The following is a 15,669-nucleotide window of genomic DNA, read 5'->3' on the forward strand; positions in this document are numbered from 1 at the left end:
TCTAACCGCTACACCACATGCTACAAATGCACGCAGACGTGATGCATGTGTCACTGCACTTATTACCATGCTGCACAAATGGGTTGTCTGTTAGGGGAAAGGACATCCATTCTCACTTGAAGTCAGTTGAGACATTGGGTTTACCACATACATGTTCTCATATTACAGAATTACTTATTAAATGAATACTATGTACTGCTACTTCACTGTGAAAGCCACCATGTTGTACTGCAGTAAGAAAATGCAGTATACTTCTCCTCCTTTGTGTATATATATATATATATATGTGTATATATACATATATATATATATATATATATATATATATATATATATATATATACACGTACAGTGTATATATATATATATATATATATATATATATGTGTATATATACATATATATATATATATATATATATATATATATATATATACACGTACAGTGTATATATATATATATATATATATATATATATATATATATATAAACTGTATATTTTTTTTTTCCATCTGCCAAGGAACATCTTTGTTTTGTCCATTCTTGCTTTTTGAACATGAGCCCCAGTATCATGGTCTCACAAAATGGATTGCCGTGTTTGTGTTCCTACCAGGTTATCTCACAAAACGGAATCAAAGTGCCCATCTTCCAGGAGCAATGTAAGGAAAAGGAAAGCTGGAGTAGGGGCGTGCTGGTAAGGGGCTAGGGGATGGCGGCTTAGAAGTAGGTTACTGAAATGGGACATTACAGAACCCCACCGTCATTGTCAATACAGAGATGGCTGGGAAGGGGACAGGCAGTTTTGTGATGTTGTATCCTGGTCACAACAGCCATTACCAAGGCTGCATTTGGGCCGTATCAGGACAATAGCTCCCAGCATGAGGGACAGTAAGCAACAGGCTCACAGCAGGTGATGCGGGGTTGAGAGCGCTTGATTGTGGTCATAGATAATTTGTATTGTGGCACTGCATGCTCTCCGGGGGAAGAATTTCAGCTGAGTTTGTCTGAGAATGTTCTGCTTGAACACAACACGAGGAGCTTTTGTTTGTCGGTTAGGTTGCCACCATTAAATGTTTTGTTCCATTTACAAATAACACTTGTGCTCTGATAATCCAAAAATAAAAATGTAGTCCTGGTCTTGAATACAATGGGCAGTCTGGGCGTGTGTTCTTACTGTAATTTCTTTGTTTTAATATAAAAAGCCATGGCCTCAAAAGGAGGTCAGATGGCTAAATAAATTGAATTTATATTGTTGCTATTCATTTGTACCATGTTAGCAATTGGTAAAACATTTGCTTTTCTGTGAGGATAGGTTCAAGAGCATTTTGAACTGATAACTAAAACCTTATATTAACCAAAGTGGATGCTCTTATTGTATTGTTTCTTATGAATGCTCTAATCACAAGAGGCTTATCCGAAGCTTAAGAGCTCATCAGCACTGATTCACAAAAAGATCAGCAATAAGTAACAAAGGCTGCATATCCATCGTCATCAGTGCCTGTAGCCCTTCCAGACGGACTGTATACACATTGGCGCAATCACACAGAGTGAGGGAAAAGGCCACAGGACAGGCACGCTGTATGTTTTAGCCCAGGGAATTGCGAAGTACCTGAAAACCTCATTTCCTACAACTTTAAGAGGAGCAATCTCCAACAATGCTTTTAAAATATTTCCCTCCTCCGCGAGGCAGATTATTGCGTCCTCCTCCGCATCCCTTGCCTAATGGCTGCCGGGTACAGCGATGTCTTTTCCAGGCTCGCTCCTATTTATCAACCTTCGCGTTTTCGAGAGCTCTTAGCGGGAGGGGGAAGATTTGATCAACTGATTACAGTGATGATGGGTAAAGGATTGCTCAAATGTAAGGTCATATTTAACGCTTTTACATTTGCAGGGGGATTAGTCATAGGATGGATAGAGTAAGTGCATCTTGCTCATTTGCCTTATGTCTTTTAATATCAGGCTATGGGCGAGTAAATGGCACACTTATCGAAGCTGCTGCTGCAGCTGCTGCCTGCACATGGTGGGGTTTAGTAACGGTCATCTTTTGATTCAGCTGAGTGGCACATACTCAAGAAAATTTGCAGCCATAGGTGGTTCATGGAAATGGAGCAAAGAGCCTCTTTAAGTTGTGCCCAGAAATACGTGCCGTACATGTCAGATTATTTATGCGAATATGAAATTTTAAATTTAGAACGAATCCGATATATATGACATTATTTACTTTCATTTACTTGATTTATTTATTAGACATCCCAATCTTCTGTGGCTTACAAAAATTACATGCTCACTTCTTATCAGTTGAGTCAGATGGATTTATTCTGAAACTCTTAAAACTAAGGAACTTGCTCAAGGATACAGCAGCAGTGCCCCCATATGGTGTCCATATTAAGACCTGTCTCCTTTTTAAAATGTTTCAGCATTATGCTTTCATGAATAACGTGTTATGGGCAACAGACAGGTCTGAATGACTGTAATAGAAAATGCATCATTTTGGATGTATTGGTGAATTCCCGTCTTTCGGTTGCAAGCCCAGGTCCCAGCTACTACTATAATTTGCATTCCCAGCCATTGATAAGCATGTTCAATATCAAGTTAGTAACCTGAAGTAGACATATTGCTTAACCATCCCTTTTTAAATCAATGTTGATCCTGGGCCAATTCCCATAGGACAGTCTGCATTGAAACAAATATACTTGATCGGAATTGAGTGTTTACATGGTCAACATATTGCCAGTCAAGTTTTCACTCAGTTTCAATGAAATAATTATCTGTTAGAAAATGTAATCTGATTTACTGTAGAACAATACACTCTCAAAGTTAGATTATTGTTTCTTGCTTTGTTTCTTTTGGCTACAAACGAAATTTGCTCTTCCCAGATCACTCTTGGAATTTTATCATTAGCTGCCATTCTACCAATCCAGAATAGTATCTCCTTTATGACATCTGTGATTGTCATGTTCCTACATTAGACAGCTGGGTGAATGGCGTGTCTGTGTTGTAATTACCTGTATGAATGATGTACCTGAGTTGTAGTTAACTAGGTAAATGTGTGTGTGTGTGTGTGTGTGTGTGTGTGTGTGTTGTAGTGACCTGGGTGAGTGGCGTTTCTTTTCTGTAGTGACATAGCTGTCTCATGCCCTGCACACTCAACTCTGTGGGGGAATGACCTCAAATCATTGGTGGTATTGGTAGTTTTTGGACAGCATCCTCCATCCAAGCCGTACCACTCACCTGGCACACATCACCCCCTCCGCTGGCCTGAGGAGGCAAGACCAGGTGCTGTGAAAGCACAGGGGCCCTCCCCGAGCAGAGCCGAGCGCACTCCAACCACACGACCTCAGCATCCCGCCTCTAATTTCTGATCAACGACCATCTGCTCGAGCTCCACTGCCAGCCGCTTTTCTAAGTAGCTCGCTTTGACCCCCAGAGAAAATCCAGCAGGGAAATCAAACTATCAGCTGTTGATTAGAATATTGATGGTGACCATTTGGAGGTAAATGTTGCAGTACGAAATTGAATTATTATTGCAGTATGTTTTTTTTTTATTTTTACTTGTACTGGTATGGCTGATATTTCTCTCACATCTCAGTGAGACGTATGTAATGCGGCATCCCTAAATCCCCAAACCTCTCCTATCTGTGACCGCTGGATTTAATTGCACAGCAGCCGTAGGATTTCTCATTGAATTCGTCCGAGTCTTCTTTGTTATTTTTATTAGTATTGATCCCGGAGGGTGACAGATTGCAATTGATATTGACAAGCAGGGCTGCGGGTAAGAATAGTTGAGATGTTCTGGATCTCGGTAAAGAGCGATGTAATTAGTTTGAAATTGCTTTTTATTGCGTTACATGGGTCACAAAGTAAATCTGGGCTCTCGTGCCTAAACAGTGCAATCATCTGTGTTGTAAAGAATTTGTGATTCACAGACTGGGGCAACGTGGAGGCTTCACAGTCAGTTGGATTTTTCCCACCTCTCACATAGTGAGGCTTAGTCAGGCTCAGTAAAAGAATGCACCCACCTACTCGTTTTGGTAATCAGAAGAGGAACATAGGTCTGTGCTATAGTTAGAAGACAGAATGCAGCACAGGCTAGAGGGGCACCCTTAGTGTACGATATGTAAATATGTGCTATTGTGAGTGTGTGTGTGTGTGTGTGTGTGTGTGTGCTTGTACTGTGCATACGTATTAAGCAGTATTCTTGCTTCACAGCAAACATCTTCTTCTGTGTTGCTTTATTTTGTGTTTGTCTTTCCTAACAGGCCGTCGTTGTACTTGACAACTGTTGCCTAGCAAGTAATGCGCATTACGCAAAATGTTAATGCTTCACTTTATTGTGTTTCCATTCCACTGCATTAGCACAATAATTAATCAAAATGAACCCATAGCGCTCCACAATAAATGTTTTCCATTTTCATTAATAGACAACTCATTAGTAAATAATGAGCTGGCTTTTTCTTTGCACTCCCTCTGTTCCTGAAATGACTAAAGCACGACACACACTGCTTGTGCAGTGCCATTCTAATTAAAGCTGCATTTTGCCTGGAAAGAGTTGAGGCATATGCCCTTAAAGCGTTCCGTTTATGAATAATTGATCTCTTACGCGAGTGTTTGGAAAAATACATTTCTACCTCTGATGATGAATTTGTCGTGCATGCTCTGCAGCAAATTTGATTTTTTATTTTCTGATTAAAATAATACTTTCCCCCACAAAGCTCTGCTTATTTGCATACTGGAGGGGTGCGCCGCAACCGCGGTGAGCGGCAGACAATAGACGCGGAGGCTGCGGGGAAGACGGGCACGTGTTCCGCGGCAGAAGCGGAATGCTTGAAAAGACCAAAGCAGAGCGGTGATGCGCGGGCATGTTGCGCGGTGGTCCTCGTCTGGCTCCCGCTCGCTCGCGGCTGCCTGCAGGAGCCGGCCCTCCCACCCAGCGGGCTTTCCCTTTACCTCTCAGGCTTTACTACCACTTCGTCTTTGCATTCAAACCCTGCACTCCACACGGGAGGAGATATGTCATCTATCGCATGTCAGCTAACATCAGAGCACTCATTGCATTGAACTTCAAATGGTAATAGGAAGATTTGAAGGTCCACATCAAATACACACAGCTTTTCCTTCGCAGTTACGCAGGTGTGGGTGAGCAGCGGAAGCGCTCAGCGCTGATGTAGTTCTCCCCTTAAAGGTGGCATCTTAATACAATTCTCCAGAGCAGAAAAAAAATAGGTTTGACCTTTCTAGTGGAGATAGGAAAAAGGGAAAATGCACATTCAAGGTTCAGAACCTGACATTACATCACTATTGAACCTATTTTAACAAGTGCTGTACAAGACCTCAAAAAGCACCTCCGATAACAATGTGTGATGCAGTAAAAATACACTACCAACCAATAAATATTACATACTGGGCCTCTTGTTTCAGGGGAGGTTTTGCAGAACATCAGTAATGGGACTGAAGAGAATAAATTGCCTTAATTCTGTACCTTGAAATGACTAACTTAAGAGATGAAAAATAATGAAAAATAATTACACAAGGTGAATATAAACATTTCTTTGATCAAATTTTGTTTTCCTTTAAAATTCAGGAGTGCAAACTGCTCTCAGAGCCTGTCTCATAGATATAAGAAAATGAATAAATGCAGAGCGAAAGCCAGCTGTGAGTGGAATATGTTATGGCACTTGCATTAAATGAGGCGCTGGACTGAGAAAGGTGTTCTAGTGCAAATTAAATAACAGACAGAATTTTAATCACTTGTCACAATTCATGTGTGTAGGAAGGTCATGTTTTGATTGAGAAGCATGCTGTGGCTCATACATGGTATGCAGGTATACACATACAAAGTAATGAACACGTGTGCTATGGGTAATTGATAGCATACTGAGTGTCAGTTCAAGAAGGTGGTGTACTTTCTCAGGGGTACAACAGTTGCAAGCCAGTTTGGATTTCAGTTCACAGCCTTGGTGTACCTCTCACTACTGCTTATCCTGGAAGCATTTGAAGGGAAGGCACACAAGGAGTGTTGAAGCTCATCATTACTACCCAGGCCGGAGTAAAGAAAGATGGGGTCAGAGGTAGCTACTCCGGGGAACAGCCCGAACAGGGCAGTTTATGAGTGCTAACAGCTGGGCCTCCAGGGATGGCTTAATGATAACCATGTTATGATTTACCAGGCAGAGGGAACTGTTCCAAGCATAGTGCAAGGCTGACAAACCATGGAATGGTTTTTTAACCCTGACTACACAAGGGTTAAGGAGCACCAGTTTACTGTTGTCACATTCTGTAAATATTGAGGAGATTATAATATTATTATTAATATTGAGTATTATTGTTGTTTTATTGTTGTGTTGTTTATTGTTGTTTTATTGGCCCCTGGCTGAGAAAATCACCATATGTGAATAGCAAGTATACTAAAAACGTACAAATGAAAACATAAATGATAGGAACATATCTAAGTTTATTCCTTAACCCTCCCCCGCACACACACACACACAACTGCACTGCTTGGAGGTTCCCGAAGATCAGTGGAGAAATTAAAGTTCTGATTTGGCCCAGATCTCCTCCTCATCAGTTCTGTCTTTTTCATACCTGATAGTAAGATGATCAGTTCCACCTATTTTAATTGATCTCTCCATATCAGTTAACATCAGGTCACTGTTTTGGACTGCATGAGGTATGCTTCTTGCTTCTGAGTGCTGAACAAAACTGCCTGACTTTTGAGCCAGATGCTTCATGGTTCAGATGGAATTTGTCAGTGTCTCCACTTTCAATAACCCTTTCCAATGGTCTTGGATATACCCTTTGTCTGCCATTTTGTCTGTGCTCCAGGATGTTAACAGATATAAACGTTCCACACTTCCAGCTGAATACCTTTTTGGATTTTGGACACCTCACCCCACCGTGCTATTTTGACCACACTTATTTTAATTTGTTCAGATGCATCAGACAGGAAGAGTTGACTCCTCAGTTCATGACCAGTATAAAATCGAATACAGTTTGTTTGCTGTAATTAAAGCCATTCCCAAGACTGCAAGCTATGTGGCCACAGAGGTCAATCTGGACACCTTTCCTATGGAAATCTAATTCAGTCAGAGTGCAAGAGAGCACCTCCCAAAGTCCCAGTGTGATGCCTGGTCAGATCAGTAAACACATGATAAACTGTGCTACATGCAGCTTGTATCACGCACAAAACCCTCTGTAAGCTGACAGCCCTGGCCTTGCAGATTGCCACATGCTCTGTCACCGGTTCCCCCGGCTGCATTTAATGTTCCATCTGCACCAGCTGCAGTAACTGCACTCAATGTCCTAGCTGCACTGGCTGCTCCAGCTGCTCATTGTCCTGCTGTAGCTGCACTGGCTGCTCCAGCTGCTCACTGCCCTGCTGTAGCTGCACTGGCTGATCCAGCTGCTCACTGCCCTGCTGTAGCTGCACATGTTGTCCCAATTGTGCACAAGCTGCAGACCTGCTCAGTGTGAGAATTAAATAATCTATCACTTAATATACAGTAATGTTAAACAAAGCCTTCAGTATGAATTAAGACTAACCAATGCAAAATATCAAAGTACCAACATCTTATGAGGTGTGTCCTTCAGACATATGTTTGCCATATTTGTAATGATAGTTTTGCACCAACGTTTTGAAGTGAAATGCTTAAAAATAACAAAAGAAAAAAATAGAAGCCATTAAGAAACATTCACAATAACCTATGAGTAAGAGCCATGTGCAACTAATACATTTGCTAGTGCAAAAATGAAATATCATTTATATAGGCTGTATGTACCCAGAGGACTTAGATGGAAATAATCTAGTTGATATAATCATTTCCATAACAGATCATGCCAGAAATTAGATATTTTTAATCTGCAAGTGTCTAAATTAGTCTTCAATGAACAATAGCATTCAAGACAGACCAAAACACTACAGCCAATTTTGGTACATATTTAAAAATGAACTTGATGGCTGAGATGCTACAAAAATCCATTTGTGTTATTTGAATATTTAGTATTAACTCACCACATAAACTGAGGTGAGTTAATAATAAACTGTAGTGGCCTTAATGGTATTTGTTAGAGTGATGTTTTTGATCAGAGATGGATCTTTGTCATTTCTGATAGTTTTTGGAAACATCTTGAAAAATGTCATATTAGATTTAGTTATGTTTTTCTTTATTTAGGTTCGATATGACACTAATTAATCTCAAAAGTCCCAGTGAGCAGTGTTTTGCAGAAGTGAATGGAATTTGGGTCAGACTGCAGGACATAAATATGTCACAGTAATGCCAGGAGACAGTGGCAATCAGTATGTTCTCAATCTAGTGAGTGTCATGAACTCTTGCACTGAATTGTGCTCCTGTTGAAAGAATAGCATTGCGTGCCATTCCATGGCATTTCATTACAGAACAAAAGAACGAATCAAAGACGTGTCACCATTGTCACTACTGTTTGGGGACAGTTTCAGATCGATGCCCTAACAAGCTCTCACCTTGGGCTCATGTTTTAATAATGTACAGTAAGTGAACAAAATGCATGCTGGCACAAAGGCCACCTCATACTCTCTTTTTTTTTTTCATTGTCAGATTACAGAAGTAAACAATGACAAGCCTGCTGCTGATTTTCAGCCTCGCCTAGGGGTTGAGCTGTAATGAGACAAGCAGCAGCTCTGCTTTCACCATAGCCTGGGGGCAACTATGCCACAAATCAGGCAACAAAGACAGTGTTATTACATTCATATTGATACTGATTAAAAGGGACTGCATGGCTGGGGCCGAGAGCGTGACGCAGCTCAGGAATGTGTGGGGCTTAGATATCCATAGACAAAGGACCGCAAGCAGTTAAAGCCCACCAGGGCAGACAGCAAGGCAGTAACCATAGGATAGACAAGAACACATGTGTGCGTAGTACACACAGACACACGCAGGCACACATCCACATACACACATTGTCAGCCGCACACACACACACATGCAGGGTACAATCAGAGAAGATTGGATAAAATTTCCCAGAATGAATGAGGGTACACTCTGTGTACTTCCTGTAGTCACAGAGTCTGTATCTAAATATTTCCATCTTCTGCTGTGTCTTTGTCAGCGCAGAGAAAGTACAAACCAGGCAAACCTTTCTCTGGATTTTCAGAACTGATGCAAAACATCACTTTGTAAAACTTTATTTCCCTGAAGCTGACCCCTTCCACCCCTACTGTATCACCATGCAGCATAGCATAACTTGCATAAGTGATGCTGACAGGGATTTTGTTATTGATATATGCCTTATTTACATCAAACCAAGAGCACAAGGGCTGAATAAAAAGCCACGCATATATTCCTTGAAAAGTAGTGTTCAAATCCATTTAAGCCACCACAGACATGGAACGACATGAGAAATCAATGTTAGAAAATCTCGACTTTAGCTAACAGCAAAATGTGTATGTTTATTCAGGCCGCCATCTCATTATTTTGTCGTGTATTGAAGAGCTTAGACAGCAAAACAGCATTTTGTCTCTTTCATCCATCACTGTCAGCCGCTGTTGAGAGAATAAATAATTACCTTACTTTTTTTTGCTTTATCCCATCATGGATTGCCATCTTAACTGTAATAATAAAACGCTCATCTAGATGCATGTTTCTCAAAATAGATCAATGCTGGCCCAAACACTGAAAACAGCAAAGATCGCATGTGTATCAGAGATGGACTGTTTGAGATCAGGCAAAACAGATGCCGTCATTTGTCCTTTCATCCACAGGCTTTGTGCGTGGACCATCTCCCCAGTCTTATGCAGTTTTTTCTTTCTTTCTTTTATGGTACGTCAGGCCGGGTAAATGCATTAAATATGAAGCAAAGATGATCAGGGTGAGATCCACGTTTGCTTGCCGTTCTATAAAAATATGGAGACGCATTTATATTTAAATGGATTTTTGCTACTTGGATAAACAGAGCAGTCTAAAACCCAAAGCGGAATGGACGCTGGCGCACCCTGGGAATCTTAAATTAGACTGAAACTGTTTATCGTCTCCTGGAGAGGACGCCAAGGCTGAGAGACAGGGTTGATGTTGTACACTTGCCAGAATGCATCTGGCTGACAGCATCTTTGCTCCGATTATGGGTTTACAGGCAACTTGCATCTCTTTCAGCGGGTGCTGAATTATTGAATATGTGTGAATTGTCGTAACTGGTGGGGTCTCAAGCATTAGTGACGTTTGGTAACATTCTCTCCTCACTGCCGAGTCCTCCTCTGCTGAAAGGAGCTGAGTATTTGTGGCGCACTCTATTTATGAAGTTCAAGAGCTAGTCTCTCATGGGGTGACTCAGAGATCAAGTGGAGTGTACTAGAAAACAGTTTCCAATGGGCAGACCAAGATTCTGTAAAAGTCAACTGTGATGGTATGAGGGCAGGAGGGAAGGAGTGAGTTAAGAAGGAGGGAGCTAGTGAGTGAAGGTTTGTGTTCATTATTCAATTGATTCTGTTGAGGTTGAGAATAAAGATGAGGTTATAAAGATATGATTCATTGCAGTGAATGATATTATTTTCTCAAACTGTCTGCAGCGTGTGTGTGTGTGTGTGTGTGTGTGTATGTGTGTGTGTGTGTGTGTGAGAGAGAGAGAGAATGTGTGCACATGTGCTATATTGGCATGGAGGCACAGGCCTGTGAGAATGTCTGTGTGTGTGTATGTAAGTGTTCGAGAAACTTCAAGAAACTGAAGTGTCTGAAATAATTCCGAAAAAGTGTTCTTGTTTTGATAGGGAATGTTTTCAGGTCAGTGCTCTCGGGACCTGCTTAAACCTAACAGACAAATAACACTTTCTGACCATTTTAACTTCCTCTGGTGTGAAAAGTGCTTCGGGGAGTGTGAGCAAAACGTTGACTGTGTGAACCTCAAACTTAAAGACATCTCTTTTAAAGCAGACACGCAATGTTCCTTAAAAAACAAGGTCTGCGTTCCTGTGGTAAGCACTTTTTGTAAAGGGGAGGTGATTGAACAAAAAGTAGTGATACATTTAAACAATAAAATTAGTTGCAGGAAACTTGTGGTTCCAGTAATATTCTATTTATGTCTCTCTCTCTTTTTCTATGGGTCCTTTAGATACCTCAGCCTGGCTCTCATCTACATTCTGTGTATACACAGGAATCAGGGTCTACATTGGTGGGGGATATTGGGCTTCGTTTGCCAAAATAATAGAAGTGATGCAGTGATGAGTCAGGTGTGGTTGTCTGAGAGCAGGGGCCAAAAAGTACAGCTGACGGAAAGCACTACAGTGTGCATAGCCACCACTCCCTCTAGCCAGCTGTGTAGCACGTACATGAAAAGGAAATACATTTTTATTGCAGCTGCTTTAGCTGGAGAGCAAAAATTGTACCAGCCGTTGTAGTCATGATGACATGGAGGTAGACAGATCCAGTGTAATGACAAATGAAGCAATATTGCAGAAAATCTGTTATAAGAGCAACTGTAAACCCTTAAACCTCATCCCAATTACAAGCAGTCTCTTTGATAAACACCAACAATGAAGTCCATCTTTACTCTGGCAATTAGGCAAATTAGTGGATTATCTCCTCTCTCCCAGCATAAATCCAACTGAAGTGTCTGTGTTTGGGCTGTGTGTCCGTTTGCATGTTGGTCTGCCTCCCAGGCCCAAACTGTGTACAGTAGCTGTGTTTGCCCAGGGTGTACGACCAAGATTTTTACCAATTATTATTACACATGTGATAATTGAAGCGAAAGGAGAGGAAAATGGGTTTATGAATATGCCCTGGCAGATTAATTGTTTGAACTGTAGTGCTCCGGTCAGAAATGTTCATTTTAGGCACTTGAAAATGTGCATTAAACAATATGTGCTATCCTCAAAAGCACAGTTACCACATCAGAAGATTATGTGGATGCAGCTCCTGGTCAAAGGTCAGGACAGTGTGAAGATGTGTAAATGGGGGGCTTGAGCTTATTAGTCATCCAGATCCAGAAACATTTTGCGTAGAACCTTCATCTTCCTTCGTCAGGGTATCTTCTTGTTAAGTGGAGTTTTTGCAAAAGGTTTATCATAGCAAAGTAGGGTGAGCAGCCATAACCTCACGGTCTACTTGAACTCAACTCCACAAGTGGAATTTTCAGGTGTGTCCTCCTGCTGATCCAGAGCATAATAGCCACTGCTAGTGGGTGTTAATAAGGAAATATTTAATTTACTTGTATAATTCTAAGTCACAACCACATTTAAAACATTTAGTTTTCTAACAAAATAATTAGAATTCACAATCATAACACCATCTCTTCAACATATGGACCATACACATGCAAATAATGAGATGGAATCATTTGCCTAAGATGGAAACCCATTGAACATGCATCATTTGTTAAACACACCCATAAAAAATAAATAAGGCCACCTTTAATGACCACCTCACAAAAGTTGTTTCTCCTATTGTGGCGATGAGTTTTCTGGTAGACACAGGTATACACAGTCAGAGATAGTCTGCAAGCTTCCGAAGGGAGGCTTGTCGGGTTCAGTGGTGTCTTTCCTCTCTGCAAATGAATCTTCTGCTCACCCAGACAGTTGATGGGTATTGCATGTCAGTCCACAGTATCTGAGTCTGCTTTCCATAGTTGTGGTCGATTGACACATCTCTAAGATGATGAATTATAAGTCTAACCCTCTTTTTCTTTTTCTTTTCTCTTGTAGATACCACAGTATCATCAGGGCGTGGTGAGTACAGATACAGTGTTGGATGTGTGCATGATGTGTGATTAGTGTTTTTTGAGTTAAGTGAGTCAATGTTTTAAGTGTCAGTGTAAACCCACAGGGGTTTGTGGGAAGGACTTCATAACATCTCTGCCCATGATATCAAAGGAGAGCACTCTGCCATGTGCATTTTAAATTGGTTTTGTTGTCAGGAATCTGAGTACACCCCTGCAGTAGCATGTCACCATGTTTCAGCTTGTGCACTTTGACTCTTCAGACCCCACTTTTCTGGAAAATATGACTCGCAAATGTATTCACGGCCACACACACCACAGAAAGTTGTCTACCCCAATTTTCATGCACAGAAGACAAAGGCTAATCTAACTGTGGAAGAGGGCGGTCCTTTCTTGCTGTGCTGATTAGAAAGATGATTAGGGTGAGACAGACTCATTAAGAGTTCCAAAGGGAGGTCACTTTTACTGCTTGTGTAAAGGTATATGCCGCGCGCACTCGCCTGCACATAGTTTCAAGCCTGTATTTTTCAAAATGGAGATTCTTCCCTTGCAATTTAGTAATTGCAAGGGAAGAACACAATAGACAATCAAGACTTGTGCTGAGTTTAGCTGACTCTCTTCAAACTTCCAACTGATGTTTTCGGAGTGGACACGTGAGACGAAGTAGTACAACGTGGGTGGGAGGGGTGCAAGGTGGTGGACAGGTCACATGTGCATCTCTGATGAGCTGGTGTGGGATAAATACTATGTCTTCCCCTAAATATATGGTGCTGTGGTTTCATGTGAGAAGCACTTGTGTGTGCGCTCGGGCACACACACACGGAAACAGACACAGACACATGCTGTGCCATGGTCTTGGGCGCGATGAATAACGCTGGGTGCGTCAAACAGGCCCATAAAGCTAAGTGATGGCGGGGCACTTCCGCCACTCTGTCCTGATGAATGGCGCGTGTGCAGGGGAGGCAGACGGGCTCTTGATCATCTGCCTGGAGCGGGGCGGCCATGTGTTTTTGAAGGCAAGAGGCATAAATAAGCACAGAGATCTCCGTCACAACATGCCGGCTCCGTCGACACCGTCAACGTCGACAGCACAAACACACAAACACGGCCCGCTTAACGGCCCATCTGCCTCCCTCAGCCTCGCTGCCAAGGCAAGGGGGGGGGGGGGGGTGGGGGTGGCATGGAGAGGAGAAAAAAAAAAACAAACAGCAACGCAGGGGAGAAACGGACAAATCGGTCGCTTAATTCACACGGTGAGTAATGAGGGGCTTTTAAGGTTCTGGCAACACCATCGGTACTGAAATGCCTTTGGACCTTGAGCTGGAGACAATATATACAGAACAGCAACTATGCATCTATTCGGCTTCCTTTCCAGCCATTTTCAGCTGTATTTGCATCCCTTTGTGTTTCAGAGTAAACCCACGCGTGTTAAAACGGAAATCACACAATCCTTGCATGCTCTTTGGTATGTGTCCTGTTAATCAGCGGTGATTCCTTAGTAACTGTTGCACCTTCGGAGAAGTCTCTGTAGAGACTGACATGCGGCATCACCACTGCAGTGTTGTTAACCCTTACAACAGGCCATTTTTATGCGCTTTCCTCATTATTTCATCGTGCCAGCTATGAGGGCCTTATTATACTGCTGACTCCAGCTGCTGGTCAGCTCCAAAGCAGACTACTGCTCTCACTCCCTTTATCTGCTTTTCTATGTCTCCATCACTCACTGTCTCCCTCATATATACACACACAACAGCACTCTGTCTCTTTCTCTTTCTCTCTTATACATACATACATATACATAGTTATATTGCTTGCTGTACCTCTTTATTTCTATGTCCCCCTCTCTCTCTCTGTCTCTCCTTCTCTCTCTCTCCCTCTCTCTCTCACACGCACACAGGCAAATGAAATGTATTTATGGCACCTACGCTGGAAAACAGTCTCCAGGAGACGCGCTTTAATTTCATTTTGAAAATGCCAACGATAAATTTATCAAATGGGCTGAATCGAATCAGAATTTCGCAGAGCTCCATCCGTCATGCCGCTTCCTCAGGGAGCTGTGGGCGTACTTAACCCTGCCCATAGCCTCAGTGCTGGGGAGAGGGGGGAAAGAGGAGAGGAGAGATGGAGAGAGGCCACTGAGAGCTGGAGAGGGGAGATTACCCAGCTTATCGCTGTCAACAAAGGCCCATCGTTTGCAGATACTTTCAGCCATGTTGGAAAATAGAGAGACTTTCCTTAATCCACGCTGGCCCCTTCTCTGATCTCTAATATTTGGCTGCGCCAGATAACATCCTCATTGTCGAGTGGCTTAGAGCTTTCTCTGTCAGCTTAATTGGTTGCACCTGAGGCCAGAGACGTAGGTGTAATTGCGATAATAGAAAACTCTGAGCTGCGATGCTTTTAGGGCACTTATCTGTTCCTCTGGATTGATTACAGCTCGCTACAGGCTGGGCAAATAGTTTAGTCTCATCAGCGATTCCCTTCATCCAACTCTTTTGGGAAAGAATTGCTAGTTTTAACTCTTAAGAGCTTGTATCATTTGTTTAGCTGTTAAGAGTAATGGTATGTGTTTCATACATGCGATGCCTGGTGTGTTGGTGAAAGACCATAATGCTCCACATACCTAGGGTGACCTTAGGCAAATACTTGTTAGACGAATGGCTGCAAATGCTTCATTTGTTTAAGATAATGGAAGATTTCAATGCTTAATGAGCTCTAATAGGCTAATCACCACCTGTAAATCACCTAAGTGTTGCAGGTTAATCGTGGAGGTGCATGAATTCTCTTTGAGATCTCATGTACTCCTTCTTACTTTAGAGATTCAGTTATAATTAGATGAAAAAAAACATCAGCTGGTTGGTCTGCTAATCTTAGGCTTGAACACTTAACCCTGGATTCAGTGACCATTTTTGCTTAGCAAAAATCTTTTTTTCTATACCAACACGGTTTGGTGAATTCAGTTATCAAAAATAATAATTGAGGAAATTATGTTTG

At 41.9% G+C, this 15,669-nt stretch overlaps 1 protein-coding gene across 1 annotated transcript in view; it reads left to right on the forward strand.

Moving 5' to 3' along the window:
* cdh4 (cadherin 4, type 1, R-cadherin (retinal)) overlaps nt 1-15,669 on the forward strand; it is a 285,630-nt gene that overhangs the window by 111,119 nt on the left and 158,842 nt on the right. Inside the window, exon 3 of the mRNA XM_036533980.1 lies at nt 12,662-12,685. Within this exon, the coding sequence (XP_036389873.1) occupies nt 12,662-12,685 (24 nt within the window). The remainder of the gene's footprint in view (nt 1-12,661; nt 12,686-15,669) is intronic.

The sequence above is a fragment of the Megalops cyprinoides genome, chromosome 7 (genome assembly GCF_013368585.1).
Source record: "Megalops cyprinoides isolate fMegCyp1 chromosome 7, fMegCyp1.pri, whole genome shotgun sequence".
Taxonomy (NCBI): Eukaryota; Metazoa; Chordata; class Actinopteri; order Elopiformes; family Megalopidae; genus Megalops; species Megalops cyprinoides.